The sequence below is a fragment of the Gobio gobio genome (assembly GCF_949357685.1).
Source record: "Gobio gobio genome assembly, chromosome: 15".
In the NCBI taxonomy this organism is placed as follows: Eukaryota; Metazoa; Chordata; class Actinopteri; order Cypriniformes; family Gobionidae; genus Gobio; species Gobio gobio.
Window position 1 is genome coordinate 16,310,497 of NC_137108.1, and position 27,072 is coordinate 16,337,568.

General features: G+C 36.2%; 1 protein-coding gene across 2 annotated transcripts; it reads left to right on the forward strand.

Annotated features, from left to right (window-relative positions):
* The first annotated feature begins 1,174 nt into the window (after positions 1-1,174).
* On the forward strand, positions 1,175-27,072 carry tcaim (T cell activation inhibitor, mitochondrial). Of its 2 annotated transcripts, XM_079837516.1 has the most exons (11): positions 1,175-1,311; positions 3,399-3,444; positions 3,591-3,723; positions 4,956-5,106; positions 6,250-6,505; positions 12,313-12,435; positions 13,623-13,720; positions 13,820-13,911; positions 16,860-17,092; positions 20,902-21,033; positions 25,685-27,072. In XM_079837516.1, exons 2-11 carry the CDS (start codon positions 3,413-3,415, stop codon positions 25,908-25,910), a joined length of 1,476 nt encoding a protein of 491 aa, XP_079693642.1. In that variant the 5' UTR covers positions 1,175-1,311; positions 3,399-3,412; the 3' UTR covers positions 25,911-27,072. The 2 variants fall into 2 exon arrangements, with proteins under 2 accessions (XP_079693642.1, XP_079693641.1); XM_079837515.1 differs by lacking the exon at positions 3,399-3,444 and having other exon boundaries at positions 1,181-1,311; positions 25,685-27,067.

Genomic DNA, 27,072 nt, shown 5'->3' on the forward strand with positions numbered 1-27,072 from the left:
TACAAATAATCAGTTACTGATTCCAAATTACATTCCCAATTGGTGCTAGTAACGTAATCCATTGCAATACACATTTAAGGTAATATAATCAGACTATTTTGGATTACTTTTTTAGATTACTTTTGACCTACCTAGACTGAGGTTTGTGATGGAGGTGCAAAGGTTTGTGGGTTTAATGAAAAGCTAATAAGTAATTAAATCATAAAAAATCAAAATAAATCATACATTTTATAATTATTAGCCTATTTACTTAATTTTATTATTAACCTAACTTATTAACTTAAAATCTCAGGGGGTAGTAGGCTACTTTAAGTAAATATAATAGAACAAAAAGTTGGAGAATCCCTGCATTGCATGCAAAAATGAAATTCTTTTTAATGTGTTTGAAAGACAAACGTCTTCCAAATACACTAATGGATGGTTAATTTATCCACTAAGTGATTATTCAAATAATAATTACTGTGTACGTCAGGAACCGATTAGATATACAATGCTGCAGCGTTGAGAAAACACATCTTAAAGTGAAATGATTTGTGTAAATCCAGTGATCAAATAAGTTGTGGGTCTCAGTTTTTAGTCACATAGTGGCCTATAAGCAATAGGCTTTTAGAAAGGAAAATTTAGATGAATGATATGGAGAATCAATTAATTATGAATAATGTAGGCTACTGCCTTCGTGATAATACCATGTATGCTAATCATGCAATCATTAAAAAAGTAACTAGCCTGATGAGTATTTTAAAACGTAATCTAATTACAAGTACTAGGCCTATATATAATATAATATAGGCCTATATTGCAATATATTCAACAGCGGTGGACCAGAAACAGGGTCATGGCCGGCCAAAGCTCATTGATGCACATGGGGAGCGAAGGCCTGCCCGTGTGGTCCGGCCTTTATTGTTGAAAGAAAGAAAGAAAGAAAGAAAGAAAGAAAGACAGAAAGAAAGAAAGAAAGAAAGAAAGAAAGAAAGAAAGAAAGAAAGAAAGAAAGAAAGAAAGAAAGAAAGAAAGAAAGAAAGAAAGAAAGAAAGAAAGAAAGAAAGAAAGAAAGAAAGAAAGAAAGAAAGAAAGAAAGAAAGAAAGAACGCAAAATAACCTATAGATGGCGCCAGAGCTGAAGATGGACTGACGATTAGTTCTGCCTGGCTCAATGAAGCGGCTCTCTCTAGCTGCACTTGATTTCCAAAAACAGGCACTCAGGCAGTTGATTACTCCTGTCTGGAGGATTAGGCCTGAATGGAGTAACTGTAACATGATATCAAATTCGAGTTTTAACCACAGCGAACATGTAAGATTGCATAATCCCAGGTAAATAATGGTATGGTGTTTTGGACATTTGTATCTCATGCTGACATGAATTGTGTGTGTGGCTGATTAGGTCCGGGACTGTTGTGTGTATTTTAAGAGCGCAAAGAGTTATGTGTGTGTCCTTGTTTAGTGTTGACCAGTGTTTTTTTGTGTTGACTTGAGTGTATTGAATGCTGATTAAATCTAATGGCTCTAAAGTGTAAGTAGTATGCTGTTTTCTGGAGGAACCATTTCTCGTTGTGTTGTTTGTTTTTGTGTCAAAATAAGAGGACTGTGATTACACTATGCACAGTATGTAGGTCAAGAACACACACTATGGTCCATGTCTGCACCTGTCCAGTCAAGCCTTTATTGTTGTTTAACCATATATCCTAATATATAATGCATTAAACTAATTAGTTGCAGGTAGAAAGCACTGCATTTGTGTTTTATATGGTGGGGTGGACCAGGTCTGTGAGAATATGAAAAACATTCATGACATGTATTCCTCAAATCTCTTGTTTGTAAACTTCAGCCATGTAATTTACCTTAAAGCAAAGCTATTATCTAGGGTTTTAAATGATTTTTCATTGTGTATTTGCAGTATACAGTTGCAATAAAAAGTATGTGAACCGCTTGCAGAATCTGTGTAAATGTGAATTATTTTACCAAAATAAAAGAGATCATACAAAATGTGTTATTTTTTGATTTAGTGCTGTCCTGAATAAGATATTTAACTATTTTGTTTTTTACATATAGTCCACAAGACAAAATATAGCTGAATTTATTCAAATTGCATTCAAAAGTGAGCCATTGATTTTCAAAACTGTGTGTCGTTACTTGGATGATCTGGAAAACTTTTGAACAGGATGAAGATGTCCAAAGTTTTTTTTATTTTGTGTAAATAGAATTTTTTCATTTAGGACTGCCCCTCAGAAGCAACAGAAAATACTTATATGTTTCCCGGAAGACAAATTACCTTGATCTTCAACTTTGATAAGTGTTCACCCCCGGCTCTTAATGCATTGTGTTTCCTTCTGGAGCATCAGTGAATGTTTGAACCTTTTTTAATAGTTGTGTTTGAGTCCCTCAATTGTCCTCAGTGTGAAAAGATGGATCTCAAAATCATACAGCTGGAGAGGGATTAAATATGCAAAAGATGCTGGAAAACTGAAGAATTTGCAGGACCTGGATGATTTTTCTGAAGAACATTGGGCAGTTTAACTGCTCAAGACAAACAAAGGACTCAAGAACAACCATCACAAAACACAAAAACAGCTGTGGATCACTGTGGACACACAGTATTAAGAATCAATGGTTCATAAACTTTTGAACGAGGTAATTTTAATAAATGCAGCTTTTTTTTTTGTCTTGTTCATTATGTAAACATTTGTTCATGTACAATCTCATTCATGAAAGTACTAAAGAAAAAAAGGAACATGCCTTTTGTATGATCTCTCTTATTTAGTTAAAATGATTCACATTTTCACAGATTCTGCAAGCGGTTCACACTTTTTCTTGCAACTATATATTTTGAGGTCAGTAATGTTTTTGTTGTTGTTGTTGTAATTTATACTTTCATTAAGCAAGGATGCATTACATTGAACAAACTGCTAATCTTTGATACATTATATTAATCAAACTATCCAGATTTTGTTGTTTTTTATCACAGTTTCCACAAAAAAAATCAACAGCTCAACTGGTTTCAATGTTGTTGAATATATATATATATATATATATATATATATATATATATATATATATATATATATATATATATATATATATATATATATATATATTTTGGCTGCTAAATTAAACTTTACTGTATTTTTGATCAAATAAATGCAGCCTTGGTGACCATATCACAAGATCATAGTGTGTGTGTGTGTGTGTGTGTGTGTGTGTGTGTGTGTGTGTGTGTGTGTGTGTGTGTGTGTGTGTGTGTGTGTGTGTGTGTGTGTGTGTGTGCGTGTGTGTTTTTGGAGAATTATTAATTGATCCTGCATACATGCAGTATAATGTATAATCTTTGTCCTCTGATTTTGACCTGTTGAAAAGGTCTGTCCTGCTTTTCCTTTCTCATGTGCCTTGATTTCTCTTGCCAGAAGTAAGTAACGTGATGTATGTGACCACCTTCCTGCGTTATATTAGGTACGTTTTATCCATATTAAACAAAAAAGTTAGGGAAAAATAATATGCTATTATAGTCCATATAGACAGCTGTAAAGAAAATGTACAATGCTTAATTATTGCTGTCCTCGTGCATCCAACCAATAATATCATTCTCATTCTTACAGGCTTGGTGGTAGATGCGTTTCTGCTCGTATCATTCAGAGGAGGAGTCTCTCAGGAGCGGATGCTATTAATGCCCTGCGACCCTTTTACTTCGCAGTACACCCTGATTTCTTTGGCCAGCATCCAAAAGAGAGAGTAATAATAATTCAATAATTCATATTATTATATACATAACAATTTAATGTAAAGGCATGATAATGATGCTTGCTATATGTAAATATGGTAGCACTTTACAATAAGGTCTCATTTGTTAACATTAGTTAATGTATTATGAACATGAACTAACAATGAGCAGTACATTTGTTACAGTATTTATTAATCTTTGTTAATGTTAGTTAATCAAAATACAGTTGTTCATGTTAGTTCACAGTGCATTAACTAATATTTACAAAAACAACTTTTGATTTTAAAGGGTTAGTTCACCCAAAAATGAAAATTATGTCATTAATTACTTACCCTCATGTCGTTCGACACCCGTAAGACCTCCGTCTTCATCTTTGGAACACAAATGAAGATATTTTAGTTGAAATCCGTTGGCTCAGAAAGGCCTCCATTGGCACAATGCACGGTACACTCTCAAGACCCATAAAAGGTACTAAAGACGTCGTAACAAAGTCCATCTCATTACAGTGGTTCTACAATAACTTTATAAAGTGACGAGAATAATTTTTGTGCGCAAAAAAACCCTAAATAACGACTTATATCATGATCGATTCCAAAACAAGGCATCATGAAGCTTCGAAGCGTTATGAATCAGTGAGTCGATTCAGCGGTTTGAATCGCCAAAGTCAACTGATTTCAGCAGTTTGGCGGTTTGACACACGATCCGAATCATGATTCGACTCGCTGATTCATAACGCTTTGAAGCTTCATGATGCATTATTTTGAAATTGGTCATCACTATATAAGTCGTTATTTAGGTTTTTTTTGCGCACAAAAACTATTCTATTCGCTTTATAAAGTTATTGTAGAAACACTGTAATGAGATGGACTTTGTAACGACGTCTTTAGTACCTTTTATGGGTCTTGAGAGTGTACCGTGCATTGTGCCAATGGAGACCTTTCTGAGCCATCGGATTTCAACTAAAATATCTTAATTTGTGTTCCGAAGATGAACAGAGGTCTTACGGGTGTCGAACGACATGAGGGTAAGTAATTAATGACAGAATTTTCATTTTTGGGTGAACTAACCCTTTAATAATGTATTAGTAAATGTTGAAATGAGCATGAACTAAAATGAATAAATAGCTAACTAATGTTAGCTAATAAAACCTTATTGTAAAGTGTTATATTTGATTCTCTTTCCCACATTTCTCTGCAGAGCAGTTGTAAGGGGTTTTAACATTGTTTTGTTTTCTGTGTTATAGGAAGTGAATGAAAACTCCCTCCAAAGGTTAAATGGTTATCTGGAAAATCTTCAAAAACCTGGAGCGAGATCCCCCAAACCCACTAACTTCACTTTTTATGTCAGGGACACCAAAGGAAGAACAGACTCCAGTGGTACTCTGATAGTCTCAGGTAACACCAGTTCACCTTCAGTGATTTTTACTGCCAAACTCCAAAAAAAGCTAACACTTTACAATAAGGTTTCATTAGTTAACATTAGTTAACTACTTTAGTTAACACGAACTAAGAATGAACTTATTAGTCATAGTTAATGCTAATTTCAACAATTACTACATTGTTTCAATCAAAATGTATTAAAGGGTACATACATAACACACACAGTTTCTGCCAATCTCCTGTTAATCTTGAGTACCTATAGAGTAGTATTGCATCCTTCATATCTCAGAAGAGTCTTTAGTTTTATCATATTTATAAAAGACAAATACGCTGTACCGATTCTTTCCAAAAACGAGAAAAAGAGTCACGAGCACACACACACACACACACACAATACATCATGGCATTATCCCTGGATAACTTTCAATTAACTGTACGTTCGTGTTGTTTACATTATATGCACTTATAGTGCATTTTTTTGATGGTGATTGCCATCAAAACACACATTTGATGCAGTTTCACTCACCGCCAGGACAAATAAACACACTTGCTGAACACACACTCCAGAAAAACAAACTGCATCCACTGTTCCCTTAACGCTGGCCCATGGTTTAAATGATTTTGTTCCATTGTTTTGCTTGTTGTTGTGTTGTCTGTTGCTGTTGTACAAGCAGGATGTGGTGGTTGGTCAGTGTGGTATTTGTCCCGCCTCTCCTTCACTGTGATTGGATGGCTGGCTAAAACATTTTTCAACTGTCAGAGTCCGGAAAAAATACGCCAAGCATTCAGTGTAAAATAGAAGTGGAGGATGTAAGCTTGTTTCCGCCATGGAATAAAAAAAAAATAATACAAATGGTGATTACGATTTTTTAATCTTACAATTGAGACTATTTTTCTCGCAATTGCGAATTTACATCTTGCGATTCTGACTCTTTTTCTCAGAATTGTGAGATATAAACTCGCAATTGCGAGTTATAAAGTCTAATTCTGAGAAAAAAAGTCTGAATTGCTAGATATAAATTTGCAATTGCAAGAAGAAAAGTCAGAATTGTGACTTCTTGCAAAAACATTTAAAAACTTACTGACCCAAATGTTTGAATGGTAATCTATGTTCTGTTTCCAATGCATGATTTTAATTGAAGAACCTACATTTCCCAGGATTCCGGTTGGTGAGTTTCACCCTGCAGTCTAAGGATGTTCTGAGCACAGTGCTGGATGTTCTGAGGTCCTGTAGCCTCTCGGTTGAACACATGCAGGATGAGCTCAAGGCTGAGACCAGGAAGAGTTCAACACAACAGCCTGAAACAGCTTTCTATCGGCCCATCAAATGGGACAAGACTTATTACACTTTCACTGGCTTCAGGGACCCAGAGCAGGAGTTAGAGCAAGCCAAGAGAGTGGAGCCCACACTCAGGTATTAAGAGAGAGAGAGAGACTGACGTTTTTATAGTCAGTTTAGGTTGCCTATAGACTCTTAGCACTATCACATTTCTCATTTATATTCCTTTTGAGCTTTTATTGAGAGGACAGTAGGGTCATTCCATGTCAACTCAACCAGAGGTCCTCTGCTAAAATTGATAGAAATACATAAATGAAGAAGAAAGCCAAAATATTAAAGGGGTGGTAAACCACGATTTCACTATTCTAATTTTAGCTAACGTGTAATGTTGCTGCTTGAGCATAAACAACATCTGCAAAGTTACAACGTTCAAAGTTTAAAGCAAAGGGAGATATTTGCTTTTAAAGAAATCAGTTTCTAAGGACTACAGCAAACGGCCGCTAGGGACTACTACACATTCACCCAGGTTTTGCTGACATCACCAGGCCCAATATTTACATAAACCCCTCCTCCGGGGAATATGAAATAAGGGGGGGTGAGGCCATTTTGTATCGCGGCGCTGTTGTGGTATAGTAGGCTGGAGTGTTGTTGCCGCGATGCCAAGGAAACGCTGTTATTTTCATCCGGATTGCAGGTCTGGGGTACTTGCTCTGTTCAGCCTTCATAGGGACGGGGGTGCGTTGCAGAGCGTTTAACATAAAACATGTTATATGCACGTGTGTTTGAGTCAGCGGGGAATCAGGCACGCGCAGGGCTCCCTGCAGCACATCCACGGAGGAGAACATCCACCGTCTTCGCGATTTCAATGCCAGATTTGCACAACGTCAGCTGCGTGAAAAAAACACTGCCGGTGCGTGGATGCATGACGCGCGCGCTGCACATTTCACGGAGGACAACACAAACTTCCACAAACTTCGCGAGTTCAATACAGGATATACACAACGGCTTGTCCTGAAAGCTGGATTTACAAACAGAAGCTGTTCACGGGCCACAACCTGTAAGTCTGATTTATTTTTCATCGATGTGTTTTCCTGTAATAGGTTGTAGCAAGGAAGTAAACAGATGACAACGCTGTTCTGCAAACCAGTCTGTTAAATGCTCATTCATACTTAACGTTATCCGACGAACACCTATTGTTACAAACACTAACGTTAAAATCTCAACAGCGAACCTGGCATTAGTGTAAATGATTCTTTGATTAGAGCTTTTATGTATTGTTTATCTACAGGCATGCTAAACATGGTTCTGTGTGTGATTTGGCTAACTTACTAGTTAAAGCCAGTGCTTAGTGTTTGTTTTGGGTTAGTTCTTGTGACAGATATTTGGCTATAATCGTTCTAAAAATACAAAAGTTAAAGTGCCATTCAGTAGCGATCATTATAGATCCGCAGTCTTTACTCTTGAGGACTGAACAGGTTCTGCTCGATCATCTTCACTCAAATGTTCTGGGTCTGATTCGGGCTCAGATTGGTATGGTTTTATTGACGCCGTTGTTTCTAATACTGACCAAAGCACAGTCTACCGGTAAGGTAAGGGGCGTGACGTTTCCGACATACGTGCACTAGGCGTTTAGCGAATCACAACACACTGGGCCAGCTAACCAATCTGAGCCCATCGCGTATTTTTGAGGGACTGGCTTCATACAACCCGGAAAGCATCAGACCGTTTTACAAGGAGGGACAGAGCAGTGTAGAATAAAGGTCAAATATATGAAAAATAAGGCAATTTTTTTTAAAACGAAGCATGAACACATGTTACAGTGCACCCCACAAACACAGTCAAGCCTTCAAAAGAATGTGTTTTACCACCCCTTTAAATGTTATATATTTACTGAGTAATTCACTGTTTTGTAGAGTGGGGTCAACATGGTTGTTTTGGTGCCAAATTACAGGGGGTAAACATGACTTTAGAAAAATGTACACAGAGATTGGTAGGTCTATTAGGTAAATCTGTTGACTTTAGCAATCTTTGTTGGATTATATGCCAACGGTGACAGTTCAAAAATGGGAAAAAGCACTTCTTGTGTTTTTTCCCCCAAGTTTGCATGTCTGTAATTCAAGAAGTATTAAAGATATCTTAATATCCTTTTAGATTCTGGTTTTTAACAAACATTTCTTGTGATATCTTCATTTTACATGCCCTATATGGTTCGTTCCCAGAGATATTGAGATCTTAATGCGGCTTTTCAAACATCTGATACTTATTGTGTGTAAAGAGGAATGTCCGAAGAATAAATAATACTAAAACTAGAAATATATCTGGTTTCCCTCTATCAAAATAATTGCAAACAACATGCCTCTCTGAGTGCCAAAAATATATGTTTTTTATGAACTTTAAATGTCTCTAACTCAAGAAGTGTTAAAGATATCTAATTTTAGATTCTTGTTTCTGAATTTTTTTTTTTGGGAATTTTAATTTTTAAGGGCCTATATAGTTCAATCCCAGAGATATTGGGATGCTTATCAATATCTTCAGAAGCTTCATTAACAAAATTACTTCTTCCAAATATCCCTGAAACTTATTCAAATATTGATTCTTATAAATACACTTTTGACAGCAAGTTAATGTGCTTCAACTTGACCATTTTAGTGGATTGTTGGCACTCAGAGAGGCAAGTTGTATGCAATTGTTTTAATAGAGGGAAACCAGATACATTTCTAGTTTCAACATTATTTATGCTTCAGACATTCCCCTTTAAATTCAATAAGTATCAGTTGTGTGCAAAGCGACCCGCATTTGGTTTTGGACCATTGAAAATGGGTAAAATTCAACAAATTGAACATGGAGCTGCATTGAGATCCCCATATCTATGGGATTGGATCACATAGGGCCTTGAAAATGAAGATTTCAAAAGATATGTTTAAGAACCACATTCTAAAACCATATTGAGATGGTTTTAATACTTTTAGAGTTACAATATAGCTATGAAACTCACACAGGTATATCCTATGCAATGGTGTTGATAGAAAGATTAAAAAAAAAAAACGAGATACATGGAATGCAACTCCAAGAACAAGTGCTTTGCAAGCATAAAAACTAATATTGGGAATATAATTTCACACAATATCAGTGTAATAATATTTGAAAACAGGTTCACAATGTAAAATAAAATACAGTTTCACCTTCATATCAATATAGAAATACTTAAAAACATCTATAAGAGAATCAGAAAGTACAATTTTGGAATTTTTTTAATATAACTCCGATTGTATTCGTCTGAAGGAAAAATGTACTCCTAGGATGACTTGAGGGTGAGTAAATCATGGGCTAATTTAGATTTTTGGATTAAAAAAAATTATAATTTCCTGATTATTTACCCAGCCAAGATGTACAGTATATGTCTTTTAGAATAATCAGGACATTTTCATTTTTGGGTGAACTGTTCCTTTAATTTGTCAGACCACCTAACTGCTAGACGAGAGCTTTAGCAGCTTTGGTTAATGTTCAATTTGAAATTTTGTCGAACTCGTGAGACACCAGTGGGTGTATCACAGTGGCCGGAAAGATCCCAGCTGGCACCTTTATCATCACACTAGAAACCTTGTTTGTGTTTCTACATTTAGCCTTGTCCTTCTCCACATTAATGGTTTTTGTGCCATTTAGTAAAATGAGTAATGTGTACATTGAACCACAGATGAGCCCAGGCTAAACAGAAACCATACAGTGGGCCCCATAGCCTGAGATGGAAGCTTTGGAAACACTGAAATTCAATGCACACACTTTTAACCGTACAACGCTTACTGTATCATATATGGTACGCAAATTCCACAGATCTCTTAATTTTCAACATGAGCAAATCTTTGCTGAAAAAACTGTTGTACTCAATCTACTACATGCTACTGTCTTCTAATTAATAGGTCATACTTTTTTAGCAAGTTTAGTATATCATCTTTTAGGTCGTGGTAGGCTACACGTATTTTTGCTTTAAAAAATATTTTTTATAAAGTAAGTGCAATATAATAACTTTTATATTACTGTTACTAATATTTCAAGATGAACACTTACTGGACTGAAATAACTTTTTACTTCTTTACTTCTATTATCTTTACATAATTTAAAAAATAAAAATAATGTTTAAATGTGAGAATTAAATATGATCCATCAGGCATTTGAGGAATGCTTATTTGTATATCCCTCAATCATCATTGTATTGCATTGCATAATTGTTTTGCCCCCCACAATAAAAACTACAGAGCTTCAATCATAAAACTGAGCATTTAAATAACATCATACTTTTATTGTGTAATCATACATATTTGTGTAAGTAGTCTAATATACTGTTATGAATGTCTCATCAATTATTTTATATAAGCTATCAGAATCTTATTTTGTGGCCATGTAAGTATTAGCAACTGCACCATATTTTTGCTCAGTTTGGTCCTCTGAATAAAACAGTTTTTTTTTCTCCCTCAAGTATGAGCTACATATTCTCACTATATCATACTAAGCCATAAGCCTATATTGCCAAAAGTTTTGGGACGCCTGCCTTTACATGCACATGAATTTTAATGACATCCCATTCTGAATCCATAGGGTTTAAATTGAGTGGGCCCACCCTTTGCAGATATAACAGCTTCAACTCTTCTGGGAATTTTTGACCGTTCTTCTAGAAGCGCATTTGTGAGGTCAGGCACTGATGTTGGATGAGAAGGCCTGGCTCGCAGTCTCCTCTCTAATTCATCCCAAAGGTGTTCTGTCGAGTTGCGGTCAGTCAAGTTCAAGCACCAACCTTGCTCATCCATGTCTTTATGAACCTTGCTTTGTGCACTGGTGCACAGTCATGTTGGAACAGGAAGGGGTCATTCCCAAACTGTTCTTACAAAGTTGGGAGCGTGAAATTGTCCAAAATGTCTTGGTATGCTGAAGATCAACCCCTGAAAAACAACCCCCACACCATAATCCCCCCTCCACCAAACATTACACTTGACACAATGCAGTCAGGCAAGTACCGGTCTCCTGGCAACCGCCAAGCCCAGACTCGTCCATGGATTGCTAGACAAAGAAAGCGTGATTCGTCACTCCAGAGAACACGTCTCCACTGCTCTAGAGTCCAGTGGTGACGTGCTTTACACCACTTCATCTGACGCTTCGCATTGCACTTTTTGATTTAATTTTACGTGGCCTACCACTTTGTGTCTGAGTTGCTGTTTTTCCTAATTGGAAAACTTCCTACTTCCACTTTGTTATAATACCAATAACAGTTGACCGTGGAATATTTAGTACTAGTAGTGAGGACATTTCACAAATTGATTTATTGCACAGGTGGCGACCTATCACGGTACCACGCTTGAATTCCCTCAGCTCCTGAGAGTAACTCTATTCATTCACAAATGTTTGTAAAAGCTCAGGTGCTTGATTTTGTACACCTGTGTCCATGGAGGTGGTTGGAACACCTGAATTCAATGATTTGGAGAGATGTCCCAATACTTTTGGCAATATAGTGTATCAAATATGATACTCAACAAAAACACACATGTAAACTTTTTTGAAGATTTAAGATAAGGTTCAATAAACTGTTCCATTTCAAAACAAGTGATTTTCCTGATTATTATTTTATATGTCAAGTCTTACAGGGTTAAACCTGAACTGGATCATTGTTTGCTCTAGTCTTGCATGGTGTAGTGATAATAGAATTGGGTAAATCTTAACCAGACTACTATGTACTCCCTGACCCATTTGAGAGGAGGAACTTTGAGCTTTGTTACAACTAGGGTTTTGGACACCTGGATAGTATTGTCAAATACTTTGTAATATATATGAACAAAGATAGTTTATGTCAGGCAAAGTTTATTGGCAATAGTCTTTAATTAATCTGGGATATATAATGTTTCTTTTAACTCATTGGCAGATCTGAAACATTGTTTATTTGTGTTTATTTTCAGTTTATGGCTGAGAAACAATGAGCCGGAGGCCACAAAGAAACAGAATGCCAGTCTTCCACGCCGTGAGGAGCTGAACAGATTGAAAAGAGTGCTGATTCAGAAACTTGGTTTGTTGGATATCAGGTCAGCTCCAACTCAGACTAAAGTGCTCTTATAGTCTGTAAAGTGTTTTTTTGTGTGGTTTACTGGTTAATGCTCAAGAATAGCATCCCTCTAATCGTTCTAAAATTCTTCAGTTAATGGTGAACTTGAAATCTTGAAAAACTCATTAAAACTGTTTAATCAATGTTCAAACATTTATCACATGTCCTGGAAAGAGTACAATCATAGCATTAATCAACCATTAAGTGACATTTTGGTTATAATGTCTGGTGCTGTGGCTTGTTTATATTTTAATACATAGTTAGCAAGTAGTCTTTAAATGTATAAGATTAAAAAAACTATTCTTTTTGCTATATATGTTGCTATATAAGTATAAAAGTTGGTGATACTACATCAATTACAAACTGCAAGTACTGAATGGGTTGAAAATTGCCTTTTTTAAAAAGTTTTTTAGTTGAATTTCCTTGACTTTAAATCTATTATAGAAAAGGAAAAGAAATGGAAAGAAATGAAAAGGTCTGAAAATTAACCCCATTAAAGCGATCTTGATTTTGTTTTCTTTAAACTCATCCTAGTAACTGCATCCATATAATTAATAATTAATGGTATATTCATCATGATATGGAAATCCTCTCCAAATATACACAATTAATACTTGTACTCTGCAAGGATGCATTAAGCTGATCAAAGGGGACGGTGAAGACAATTGTTATAAAATATTTATATTTCAAATAAATGCTGTTCTTTGAAACTTTCCATTCATTCAAGAATCCTGAAATAAAATATCATGGTTTTCACAAAAACTATTAAGCAGCGCAACTGTTTTTAATATTTATGATTACAAAAAATCTTTCTTGTGCACCAAATCAGCATATTAGAATGATTTCTGAAGGATCATGTGACTGAAGACTGGATTAACGGCTGCTGAAAATTCAGCTTTTCCATCACAGGAAGAAATTACATTTTTAAAATGTATTAAAAAAGTAGGCCTAATTTTCATATTCATTTTCAATTAGTTTAACTTTTTTTTTCATTAAATGCAGCATAAAAACATTAAAAAAAACAATACTTTTAAACGTCAGTGTATGTCTGCTAATGCTGGCATGTGTAAAACTAAATGTTGTTGACCTGTTGAACACAGTATCTTGTGTTCTTACATCCTGTTTTCAGGATGTTCACCTTTGATCATGTGGTTCTCTGTCCTGTAGGTGGCAGCGCAAATGGGGAGTTTCACACAAATGCTGTCAGCTGCAGAGTCTGGTTCGTCTCTCCACACAAAACCCTGAGGCTCTGCACCACCTGAGAGGTAACCATGGAAATAGAATTCATGAGATGGGATTATATGGCCCAAATGTTCAATGTGCACAAATATTTACTCAATTTCCTCTCTTTCCCCAAAAAATAGGACACATAATAGTTTTTACTGACCAATCAGGGATGAATGCCTCAGGGCATGTGATGTTAGGAACAATGGATGTCCACCATCAGTGGTCAAAGGTACAGCTTTTTTATTAAACCAGTGTCATGGTTATCTTTACTTTTAAAAAAGCTTAAAAGGTTAGTTCACCCACAAATGAAATTTTGTCAATAATTGCTTACTCTCATGTTGTTCCACACCTGTAAGACTTTCATTCATCTTCGGAACACAAATTAAGATATTTTTGCTCAAATCTGAGAGTTTTCTATCCTTCCATTGACAGCTACGCAACTACCACTTTGCTTCAAAAAGTTAATAAAGAGATTGTAAAACTAATCCATATGAATTGAGCAGTTTAGTCCAAATTTTCTGAAGAGACACGATCGCTTTATATGATGAACATATTTAATTTAAGCATTTATTCACATAAACATTGATCAGCAGAAGCTCAACCGAACAAACTTGACGCGTGAGAACAAACCTCATTGGTTGTTGCTGAAGCTCAAACGTGCTGCGAAACACACAAGAATGAACCTCTTCGGTTCTTGTGGAAGCTCAAATGTGATGCGTAACACATGAGAATGAACCTCATTGGTTCTTGTGGAAGCTCAAACGTGATGCGTAACGCATGAGAATGAACCTCATTGGTTTTTTGCAGAAGCTCAAATGTGATGCGTAACACAAGAATGAACCTCATTGGTTCTTGCAAAAGCTCAAACGAGCTGCGTAACATGAGAATGACCACACTGGTTCTTGCTGAGGCTCAAACGTGATGCGTAACGCACAAGAATGAACCTCATTGGTTCTTGCAGAAGCTTAAACGTGATGCGTAACATGAGAATGAACCTCATTGGTAATTGCAGAAGCTCAAAAGTGCTCTGTGTAACATGAGAATGAACCTCATTGGTTCTTGCAGAAGCTCAAACGTGCTGCGTAATGCATAAGCTTCCGCTTACCACAACTGATGTGTGTGTTGATGAATGTTTATACAGTGGAGAGAACATGTATTTGATACACTGCCAATTTTGCAGGTTCTCCTACTTACAAAGCATGTAGAGGTCTGTAATTTTTATTATAGGTACACTTCAACTGTGAGAGACGGAATTTAAAACAAAAATCCAGAAAATCACATTGTAGGTGTGGCGCACAGCTGGCGCTCATTGTCATACGCCACCGGCCCATTCTCACGGTCCCTCGCCTCGCTGCTTGCCACAGTAGGATTTTTAAATAATTAATTTGCATTTTATTGCATGACATAAGTATTTGCTCACCTACCAACCAGTAAGAATTCCGGCTCCCACAGACCTGTTAGTTTTTCTTTAAGAAGCCCTCCTGTTCTCCTCTCATTATCTGTATTAACTGCACCTTTTTGAACTCGTTACCTGTATAAAAGACACCTGTCCACACACTTAATCAAACAGACTCCAACCTCTCCACAATGGCCAAGACCAGAGAGCTGTGTAAGGACATCAGGGATAAAATGTAGACCTGCCCAAGGCTGGGATGTGCTACAGGACAATAGGCAAGCAGCTTGGTGAGAAGGCAACAACTTTTGGCGCAATTATTAGAAAATGGACGAAGTTCAAGATGACGGTCAATCTCCCTCGGCCTGGGGCACCATGCAAGATCTCACCTGGTGGGGCATCAATGATCATGAGGAAGGTGAGGGATCAGCCCAGAACTACACGGCAGGATCTGGTCAATGACCTGAAGAGAGCTGGGACCACAGTCTCAAAGAAAACCATTAGTAACCTACTACACTGTCATGGATTAAAATCCTGCAGTGCACGCAAGGTCCCCCTGCTCAAGCCAGTGCATGTCAAGGCCCATCGGAAGTTTGCCAATGACCATCTGGATGATCCAGAGAAGGAATGGTAGAAGGTCATGTGGTCTGTTGAGACAAAAATAGAGCTTTTTGGTCTAAACTCCACTCGCCGTGTTTGGAGCAAGAAGAAGGATGAGTACAACCCCAAGAACACCATCCCAACCATGAAGCATGGAGGTAGAAACATCTTTCTTTGGGGATGCTTTTCTGCAAAGGGGACAGGACGACTGCACCGTATTGTGGGGAGGATGTATGGGGCCATGTATCGTGAGATCTTGGCCAACAACCTCCTTCCCTCAGTAAGAGTATTGAAGATGGGTCATGGCTTGGTCTTCCAGCATGACAACGACTCGAAACACACAGCCAGGGCAACTAAGGAGTGGCTCCGTAAGAAGCATCTCATGGTCCTGGAGTGGCCTAGCCAGTCTCCAGACCTGAACCTAATAGAAAATCTTTGGAGGGAGCTGAAAGTCCGTATTGCCCAGCGACAGCCCCAAAACCTGCATGATCTGGAGAAGGTCTGTATGGAGGAGTGGGCCAAAATCCCTGCTGCAGTGTGTGCAAACCTGGTCTAGAACTACAGGAAACGTATGATCTCTGTAATTGCAAACAAAGGTTTCTGTACCAAATATTAAGTTCTGCTTTTCTGATGTATCAAATACTTATGTCATGCAATAAAATGCAAATGAATTACTTAAAAATCATACAATGTGATTTTCTGGATTTTTGTTTTAGATTCCGTCTCTCACAGTTGAAGAAATTACAGACCTCTACATGCTTTGTAAGTGGGCAAACCTGCAAAATTGGCAGTGTATCAAATACTTGTTCTCCCCACTGTATGTGAATAAAAGCTTAAATTAAATCTGTTCATCATGTAAAGCGATCAAGTCTCTTCAGAAAATTTTGACTAAACTGCTCAATTCATATGGATTCGTTTTATGATCTCTTTATGAACTTTATGACGCGTCAAATTGTCAGTTGCGTAGCCATCTAATCTATGGAGGGACAGAAAGCAGATTTCATCAAAAAGATCTTAATTTGTGTTCCAGAGATGAACAAAGTCTTACGGGTTTGGAACAACATGAGGGAGAGTTACTAATGACAGTTTTATTTTTGGGTGAACCGTCTCTTTAAAAAAGCATGGCAAACATTTATGCTAACTATGAGGCATGTGTTTCTGTGTCTGTCCATGTGTATGTTTAGCTCTTTGAAAGATTACAGAGTTACAGAAGCCTTTTCCAGCAGTCGGATTGGCTGAAAGAGCGCATCAGTTACGTTTTGGGAGGGATTCAGGTGATCCACATCATGCGGTTGGGTCCAGCTCTGCCTCTGGAGGAACACTACACTACCCTCAACACCTTCCACAAGAGACTGTTGCCTCAGCGCCTCTTTCTGCACCCCCGTAGCCTGCAAGGCCTCACGATGACCTTGGAAAAGTAAATACTCGTATACTTTCATTCCAGCCATTTGTTTGTGTGTATTTCCTTAGTTTACAACCTTCAGCTATGTGAGGCATCACTAAAAGCACGATTGAGCCTCAGTGATAACAGGCTTGAGCAGTGATTACACATAGACAAATCTCTTTGGAAAAACACCAGCATAAGGTTAACATGAAATCAAAAGTAGCGTTACTTTTTAAATAAATGTCCCTGGTCTTGTGCATGTTTTATGAGGTCATGTTTTTCAAAAGAAAAAAAAAATTCAGACACACTTTATTTTGATGGTCCCCTTTAGACATTCTCTTGACTCTAACATTGCACCTACATGTCAACTACTAGTCTTTAGAGTATTATTAGACTCTCTGCTTAATATCTAACACTTTATTTTGATGGTCCCTCAACAGACAGTCTACTGACTATAAGTAACTTTGCAACTATGTCAACCTATTGTACTATCCTGAACTAGGGATCGACCGATATGGATATTTTAGTGCCGATGCCGATACCGATTTTTTTTCATCAGCCTTAGCCGATGACCGATACGGGCTGCCAAATTTTCTTGAGCCGATATTTGGAGCCGAGACTGCTTTTGCTCTCTCAATTTACATCATAAAAATGACACAATGATCATGATGATAACAATTTAAAATTTTAATTTTAAAAAGGAACATTTATTGAACAAAAAATATTATATATTTAACAAATAGTAAAAACAGGTGTGGTAGAACAAGAAAAAAAAGAGTTCAGTGGTGAAAATAAATTCTGAAAATAAATATTTAAGCATAAATAAAATAATTACACTATTGCACACAGTATCAACAAGCAAGCAGCATAATAAAGTGCACACTGACTGTACTATACTTAATTTTAATATTTACAACCTAGTAATTTAATGGTTAAAGTCCATTTTCAACCCAACTTGGGTTATTTTTAACCCAGCATTTTTTAGAGTGTAGGTGCACCTAACTTAATCTCTTGTAGAGCAACACCAGCGGTAATTCAGGAAAAAATCTCCCAATGCTCCACGTGAAACTTCAGTCTTTCGACCTTTTACCATCGTGTCAATTCTCAATTGATTTTGATTAATATGCGCGAGGGAGAGCAAGACAGTTTGAAGACAGTGAGAGCTGCATGTGGACACCTGTCTATAAATAATGCAGGGAAAAAATTATCGGCGAACGCAGCAGCCTTGTATTGGCCGATGCCGATACACGTAAAAATTGCAAATATCGGCCCGATATATCGGGCTAACACTATCCTGAACCCTACCAGTCTATTAATACTCTACTAATACTAGAGTACTAGTTGACATGTAGGTGCAACGTTACTTATAGTCAACAAAATATTTAAAGAGGACCATCAAAGATCAGGATCAGGAAATATTTTTTTCTCCTCCTCTGTTAAAGGAGAGAAAAATTAATACAATATTTTTATTTGGTAAGATTTTTTAAAATGTTTTTGAAAAAGTATTTTATGCTCAGCAAGGCTTTATTTTTTTTAATCAAAATAAAGTAAAAACAACAACAATTGTACTGTAAAATATTATTACAATTTAAAACTTTGTTCTATTTTAATATATTTTAAAATGTAATTTGTAAATTGTTTAAGCTCTGAACCTAACTAATTTATTCCTGTGATAGTACAATTACATTTTCAGCATCATTATTCCAGAATTTCTTGCTCAAGAAACATTTCTTAGTATTATTAATTTTGAAAACCGTTGTGCTGCTTAATATTTTTGTGGAAACTGTGATACGTTGTTTTATGATTCTTTGATTTATAGAAAGCTCAAAAGAACACCAGTTATTTGAAATATAGAAATAGGGGACCTAACACTTTATGACTTTCTCAGTTTGTGTAAATCCACTTGGGGTTCAGAGTATTTATTTTTTCCCACATTAATTTCCCACGTCTAGTACAATTATGTGGTTTTGTTTCATTAATACAGTGTATACATTTTTCTTGATTTACCCCAAAAGAATGGAAGTGAAATGTGACAACATGCCCCATAATGACCAACTGACAGCTTGTCGTCTGATATAATCAAAAAAATATACAAATGAAATAGACAAACTCAAATATTTTGTCAATAAAATACAATTATTAACTTTTTCAAATAAAATAATGGCATTTTTTAATCAATAAAAATATTTTTTTGAGTTTGACAACAAATACACCTCAAAACACAGTTATACAGCATAGTTAAAAAAAAAAAACCAATAATTAATAATTTCTGAACATTGACTCACAGTCTTTATTCACCCTTTTTGTCATGGTTTCTGAATAAAATACATACAAGTATAGAATAGAATATCATAGTTCTAATGGGGGCTCATTGTGGCAACATGCCCCACCTGCGCAACTGGGATTTAAACCCGGCGTGTGTCTTCTGCTGGTTAGATCAGCATTAAATAACAGATATAAGATTAAAATAATATCACATTTGTCTTATTTTAAATGAACACAAAAAACAGAGATGAAAAAATGAACTTAAGAATTTACTTTTGTTATGGTTAAATAAATGTTCAGTAATATCTTCCAAAGATTGTTTAATTTTGCCACTTTTTTTTCTCTAAATAATGTTGATATGGCAACTAGTAAATACAGTAAGTTTTGTCATCCTGGCTTGTGTGGAAAATGTTAAACCATGTGTGTTACAACTAACCCCGCATTAGGTTGTGCCCCGCTCTCCTCTATATTTTTAGTAAAAATGTAAAAATAGAAATCTTTTGTAACATTAAAAATGTCGGTAACACTTTACAATAAGGTATCATTAGTTAATATTAGTTAATGTATTAACCATGAGCAGTAGTACATTTGTAACTGTATTTGTTAATCTTTTTAACGTTAGTTAATAAAAATACAGCTGATCATTGTTTGTTCATGTTAGTTCTCAGTGCATTAACTAATGTTAACAAGATTTTAATAAACTGCTAGTAAATGTTGAAATTAACATTAGCAAAGATTAATAAACGCTAAAGTGCAGTTCATTATTAGTTCATGTTAACCAAAAGTGTTACCAATATGTCTTTACTGTCACTTCAATGTATCCTTGCTGAATAAAAGTATTAATTTAGTTTAACAAACAAAAAAAAACCTTTGAACGATTGCATATTATAATAAAAATTATATAAATATAAAATAATTGTAGGCAATATTCATGTCATAGCCGACGACATTATGTGGCCAAAAAGCCAATTCTCCAGTGACAGGCTTTAAAGTAGATGTGTGATCTGACTAAATAAAATTATTTGCCATCAACACAAATTGCATATATTTCATTATAGTAGATGTTTTATTAGTGCCTGCCCGGTTATTTATTTATTTAACTATTTTCTTCTGGTGCCATCAGCCAATTAGAATCCACCCGACTTATAATAACTGCAAAAATAATTACAGTATGTGCTTAGATTAAACAGAACGTATCGTCCATTGGTGTGGCCGATTACATAGTTATCATTGTAGTTATAATTCTTGATGTGAACAGGCCTTTAGATTTATGTCTCAATTTGCGAGAATTTACTTATTGTAGCTTTAAATGGATTGCTGTGGAAAATGTTTTATTGTTAAGAATAGTATTCCACTGAAAGGACAAGATAAACATAAAAATGAAACAGAAGAGAGACCATACTGGAGTGTTAACAACAGATTGTAGATGAATGGTATCGTCTTAATTGCGGTTCCCTGTGTTCTATTCAATTCTGTCGTATTTCTGACTGATATATCCTCACTGTTCACTGAGAAGTCTTTGTGCTGCTTAATGTCCTGTCAATCATTGTTTTTTCTATTCTGTTCTGTTGCCATAGTGACCGCTCCACCCCCTGCCTGCATGAGATGGGCCACTTCATCATCCCCACTATGTGTGACAGCCTCCAGCTGCAGAACTTCCTCCAGAGCCAGGCCCAGGAGGCCCGGAAACGCTTACAACGGAAAGACAAGTGAGTGCTTGGCCTATTGTTGCACATTAACATGACACCATAACTGACCATTTATTATGTTGCTGGTATTAATGTGCATGAATCATCGGTTAATTATACTAAAGACCAAACATGTTTGTTTTTATTATCTTTTTGTTTCTATTTTATTATCTATTTTGCTAATGTGACCAGGGATGTGAGGGCAGGGGAAACAGTATTAACTGCTATTATTACTGCATTTAATACATTCTTGATTCATCGACGTAGCGCCGGGGTTCGGGAATCCATGAAATGCACACTTTAGCCCGATTTTGAGAACTACGCCAAGACCTAAAGCACGATCAATGTAGAATTCAACAGCTTAGATACGCGCGTCTTCCTCTGCTTGTAAACAAATCGCTTCTGGGTCATGTGTCCGAACGCCAGATCTGCGTCATATTCTCGCGCATGTGTCGTGGAGGCACACGCGGAAGACAAGAACAAGTTGGATAAAGGTGTTATTTTGATTTTTTTTGCGCACAAAAACTATTGTCGTCGCATCGTATAATTATTGTAGAGCCACTGTGGTGAGATGGACTTTGTAACAACGTTTTAAGTGCCTTTTATGGGTCTTGGGAGTATTAATGTACTGAATGCCAATGGAGGCCTATCTGAAGCCTTTCTCAGCCATCAGCTTTCAACAAAAATATCTTCATTTGTGTTCCGAATATGAACGGAGGTCAAATCCTAAACCTATAGTAAGTACATGGTGTTAATTAATATTACTCAGCAGTGTTGGGGAAAGTTACTTTTAAAAGTAATGCGTTACAATATTGCATTACTTCCAAAAAAATAAAAAATAACTAATAGTCATTTTTCTCATCTGGCCTGGACTTGCTTGTTTGTTTGTTTTTAATAACAAAAACGTTCTAGTTTTGGCAAATGTAGGGCCTTTTCACACCAAAAGTTAAATGAATAGGCTTAGGCTATTAATTGAATAGCCCTTACAGTACAGGGCGCAGCTCAAACAAACCTTACAGCTATGCTGTCATTCTGAATCACATAAGAATAGGATGCAGGAGAAAAAAGTTCAACTCTCTTACTTCAGTAATAAAAAAGGAAACACAAATGACGTTATCTAAAGTCATTTTTGCTTATGAGTATGGTTGAATTGGATGATCGGGGTCAGCAGTAAAGATATTGGCTATTAAAATTAAATAAATACATTAATCACCGTTCTATATTAAATATTAAACACACACACATATACAGTTATGGTTAGAATTATTGGCACCCCTGGTAAAATTGCAAAATTGCAAAAACCTAACCTTTCATTGAAGTAAAAGAATGGAAAGTCGGGGTGAAATCGCATTATGAAATAAATGTTTTTCTCCAAAACACGTTGGACATAATTATTGGCACACCTAGAATTTTTCTATGAGTAGAATATCTCTATTCCCATTAATAAATAAAAAAGAAATAGCAGACCAGAGTGACTAGGAACATGAAATTGTCTAGCTGTGACGTCTTGTTTCACAGGAGTATAAATACGAGGTTACACAAATGCCAAATTCCCATAATCATTCATCACAATGAGTAAAACCAAAGAGTATAGTTCTGATGTGCAGCAAAAGATTGTTGTGCTTCACAAAATAGAAAGTGGCAGTTGAAAAATAGCTAAAGCATTGAAAATTCCCATTTCCACCATCAGGGCAAAAATTAAGAAGTTCCAATCAACTAAAGGTGTTATGAATCTGCCAGAAAGAGGATGTGTGTCTATATTGTCTTAATGCACGGCGAGGAGGTAAGTTTGAGTGGCCAAAAACTCTCCAAAGATCTCAGATGGAGAATTGCAGAGATTCGTTGAGTCTTGGGGTCAGAAAGCCTATTAAAAAAAAATTCAAACAACCCCTACATCAGCCCATGCTGTTTGGGAGGGATTCAAGAAAAATATTTCTTGCTCATCCAGAAACACACTCCAACATATTCAGTTGTCAGACATGACTGGAAATTCAAGAGGGACCTGGTTCTATGGTCAGATGAAACTATAAAAAGAGCTTTTTGGCAGCAAACCAAACAGATGGGGTTGGTGCAAACAGGGATAAAATGTACCCCATGTCCACGGTTAAAAATACAGCTGGATCTTTAATGTTGTGGGCCTATTTTTTTGCTGGAGGTCCTGGACATCTTGTTCAGATACATGGTATTATGGATTCTAGCAAAGGCCAACAGATAAAAAATCAAAACCAGATGGCCTCTGCTAGAAATCTTAGAATGAGCCGTGGTTGGATCTTCCATCAGGACAATGATCCAAAACAAACATCAAAATCAACACACTAATGTGTCACTGAGCACAAAATGAAGCTTCTGCCATGGCCGTCCCAGTCCCCTGACCTGAACCCTATAGAAAATGATTGGGGTGAGCTGAAGAGAAGAAGCACCAACATGGAGCTGGGAATCTGAAGGATTCTGTATGGAGGAACGATCTCTGATCTCTTGTCAGGTGTTCTCCAAACTCATCAGGCATTGTAGGAGAAAACTCAGAGCTGTTATCTTGGCAAAAAGAGGTTGCAAAAGAGTATTTAATAAAAGGGTGCCAATAATTATGGCCAACATGTTTTTGGAGAAAAGCATTTATTTCATAATGTGATTAACCCCCCACTTTCAATTCTTTTACTTCAATGAAAGCTTAGATTTTTGTGGGGTGGGGGGGGGGGGGGGGTTAGGGGGGGGTTAAATAAAAGATAAAAAGGATAAACAATGCAGATTTATTTTTACAGCCATCTATGATCATATGTACCGGGGGGGGGGGGGGGGGGCAATAATTCTGACCACAACTATATGTACACACAGAAACATTCAGGAGCACAGAAATGTATGAACACTGCCCGCAACTTTTATTTATAAAATTGCATCGCTACTGAATCGATACATTATATTTCTTAGCAACGAGGGGGTTACATCGCTATTCTAAAGTAATTAAACTCATAGCTTTATTGTTAATATAGAGACAATGAACAGACGCAGCGCAGTGACGCATCTCTCATCTCTCTCTCTCTCTCTCTCTCTCTCTCTCGATAATTAATTCAAATAAATGCTATAATTCATTCATTCAAATAAATGTAATTGTATGCCCTACTTTATCTCTGTGTCTGATTCAAAGCAGGCAGAATGCTGGATCAAACCGTGTAACCCTTCCAGTCAAATATTGCGCTGCAAACATCAATAACAGCTTTAAGTTGTCAATGCTGGCAAATGACTACGATAAGCATTCATTAAACTTTAGGTCAGGCGGTTCTTTGCCTCTACGTTGTGCATTAAAATTGTTGAATGCACAGCTAGGCGTGGATTATCCCTTACAAAGTATATTTGTGTTATTTAACATGGGTTTGCATTTCACAGTTTTTATTCATTTTGAAGAATAGTGAATCTGTTTTTGTGCAAGTGAGATGAGTAAGTGCCTGCTAACATTTAGTCTAGATGTACAATAACCATCATGTTTACACAGCGCACACAACGCCTGTGCCTCGTTTCTCTCAACATGGGGACAAGAGAGGTGTCAGTTGATATATTGGTAAACAGAGGAGCTTGCATTACTTATTTTAAAAAAGTAACTCTGATATTTAGTTGTAAATTGTAACTAACTTTATTGTTACTTTAAAAGTAATCTGATTACATTACTCGTTACTTGTAAAGCTTTACACTGTTACTCAGTACTTAAATGGGTCATTGACAAATAAAGCTTTAGAAAGGTGTTGATGTAATGCATATTTTTTTATCATGAACCATGTGTTTAAACACGTTTCAGTTGTCAAATAACATTTCAAAGTGTTTAAATTAATATTTGACTGTTTTTAAGTGAGGCGATACAACCAAATAGTTAGTTGTAGTTGTACCATGCATGGAAAGTGTACCAACCTACCCATACTTGAAACTAGCAGTTTTATCAGTATTTGAGAGAATCTGCCTCAAAAGGTCAGTTGGGGTAGCCTGACAAGCCAAACCCACATCAAGATGTTGGGTCTGGGAACACACCATTGGCAGGGCTCAATCCGAGGTGCGGGATAAACGGTTGTCTTTCAAATTCCTTCTGCACGCAATAGGATAGCGCTACAACCAGCCAGAGCAACAAAGAAGGTGAAGCGGAGCTCGTTTATAGATTAAACTTTCACCGGATCCGGTCGGCAAAACTCCGAACACATCTTCCTTTCTTAAGAATGACTTCAGTGCCGTTCTTTGTTCTTTTATCAAAGAAAAGCTTAACTCCAAGTCTTCCAGAATCTGGAAAATGTTGATGAAATTTGTTTTACTTTTTATCTAATGAGGACTTTAAAATCATTTTATTTTATCTATTGAGGACATTTAAAATCATATTTTCAACATTGTATCTCTTAATTATGACTTTATGATAATTGAAATGAGCTGATCAGTAATATAGTTGTATATTTAGTATTATACAGTATATATATTATACAGTTAAGTACTGAGTAATAACAACTTGTACTTACTATAGGGTTAGGATTAGGGTTTGTTTAATACTTGTACTCATGCAATATATACGGTTATTACTATGGTAAGTACATGTTAAATATGTAACAAGGACACTGTAAAATAAAGTGTTACCTCGTTTTGTAATATAGCCACTGTTTAAAGTCATCTTTCACTAAAATGGTAAATATTCCCTTGTATACAGGTTGGAGGCAGAAGAAGAAGACATAATTTCGAGTTGTCTGCAGGATTTGTCTCTGCGCAGTCTGTCTAAAGAGCCCAGCGTGTCGAGCAGTCAGATGATCCCCTGCTGTCGCCGTCTGATGGAAGAAAGATCCCCTCAGATGCAGGGTCTTCATCTGTGCGTCTCTCACTTCTATTCAGTCATGCAGGATGGGGATCTGTGTATTCCCTGGGACTGGAAAGGCTGAAACACACTGAACTTTACTGTAGTCACTATGAGATTTTGGAAATGGCCTATTGTGTAGGCATGATTATAAATGCACTTTGGTTCTAAAATACCTGCACATAGTGTTGTGCTTTTCAAGCAGTGGGCCCAGTATTGTAATGTTATAATAACTTGGCACAGAAAGTTGATTATTCATTATTTTCACTGCCAACCATATACATTAATCTTGAGCATGCACATGGTCATAAACTTTTTAATCATCATGTCTCAGTCTATTATAAAAATAGCTTTTGGAGATACTAATAAGGCTCTTTTTTGCCTTGAAACAATCAGTTGCTGGTTACAATTCAGAGATGTATTATTCTAATCTTATGTTAGTATTTTAACATGCAACTTTGAGTATATATATATGTATATAAATATAGTATATATACATACACACATTTTTGGCTGGTTCTGGTTTTCACTGGTATCATTTCAAAACCTGAATGTTCCTGATTCACGGGAGGTAAACACATTTATTTGTAATGCTGTCAGAATCTAAAATTCAAATAAAGTGTTTGGACAAATTATTTTTCGAAATGCTGACTGTATACAAGTATTAAAAAACAGAGTTCTCTTCAGATGTAATGACTGAACATTATCAATCCTAAATGCTGTAATACTGTCTGTCTTGAGATGTAGTGTACAGTGTATCTTTGCTGTTTGCTGCTATTGCGTTTCAAAGCTTTATAATCTGACATCTGTATGTATGATAAATATCGAACTGTGTAACCACAAATTGTTAATGGTCATTAATGTATAAATTGTTATTATGTACCTATTTGGTTCACAATGTTTTTGAAGATTTTGCTCATTGTGACAGTCCATGAATTTCCCACATGAATTTCCCATATGAAATGTAATAATTCAGTTGTGGCAAATATGAATGTGTTTAGTATTTTATCACATTGTTATTCTTATTAATGTTAAAAACAGCCTTTCTGCTCAATACATTTTTTTCCTAGGATTTTTTGGTATTAATTTGTTTTCTTTTTTTAATTGTACTGACCCCAAACGTTTGGTAGTGCATCACAGTTTCCACAAAAAAGGTCTTTGTTTCACATTACTTATTTATTTGTTACTATTTTTCATCAAATAAATACAGCCCTGTAAGCATAAGAGACTACTTTCAACAACAACCA

Bases quoted from the DNA above. Each gene is read 5' to 3' on its own strand.
- tcaim (XM_079837515.1), top strand. From the start codon at position 1,256: ATGATATCAAATTCGAGTTTTAACCACAGCGAACATGTAAGATTGCAT. The intron at 3,724-4,955 runs GTAATAATAATT...TCTGTGTTATAG, and splicing joins GCCAGCATCCAAAAGAGAGA to GAAGTGAATGAAAACTCCCT. The intron at 6,506-12,312 runs GTATTAAGAGAG...GTTTATTTTCAG, and splicing joins AGAGTGGAGCCCACACTCAG to TTTATGGCTGAGAAACAATG.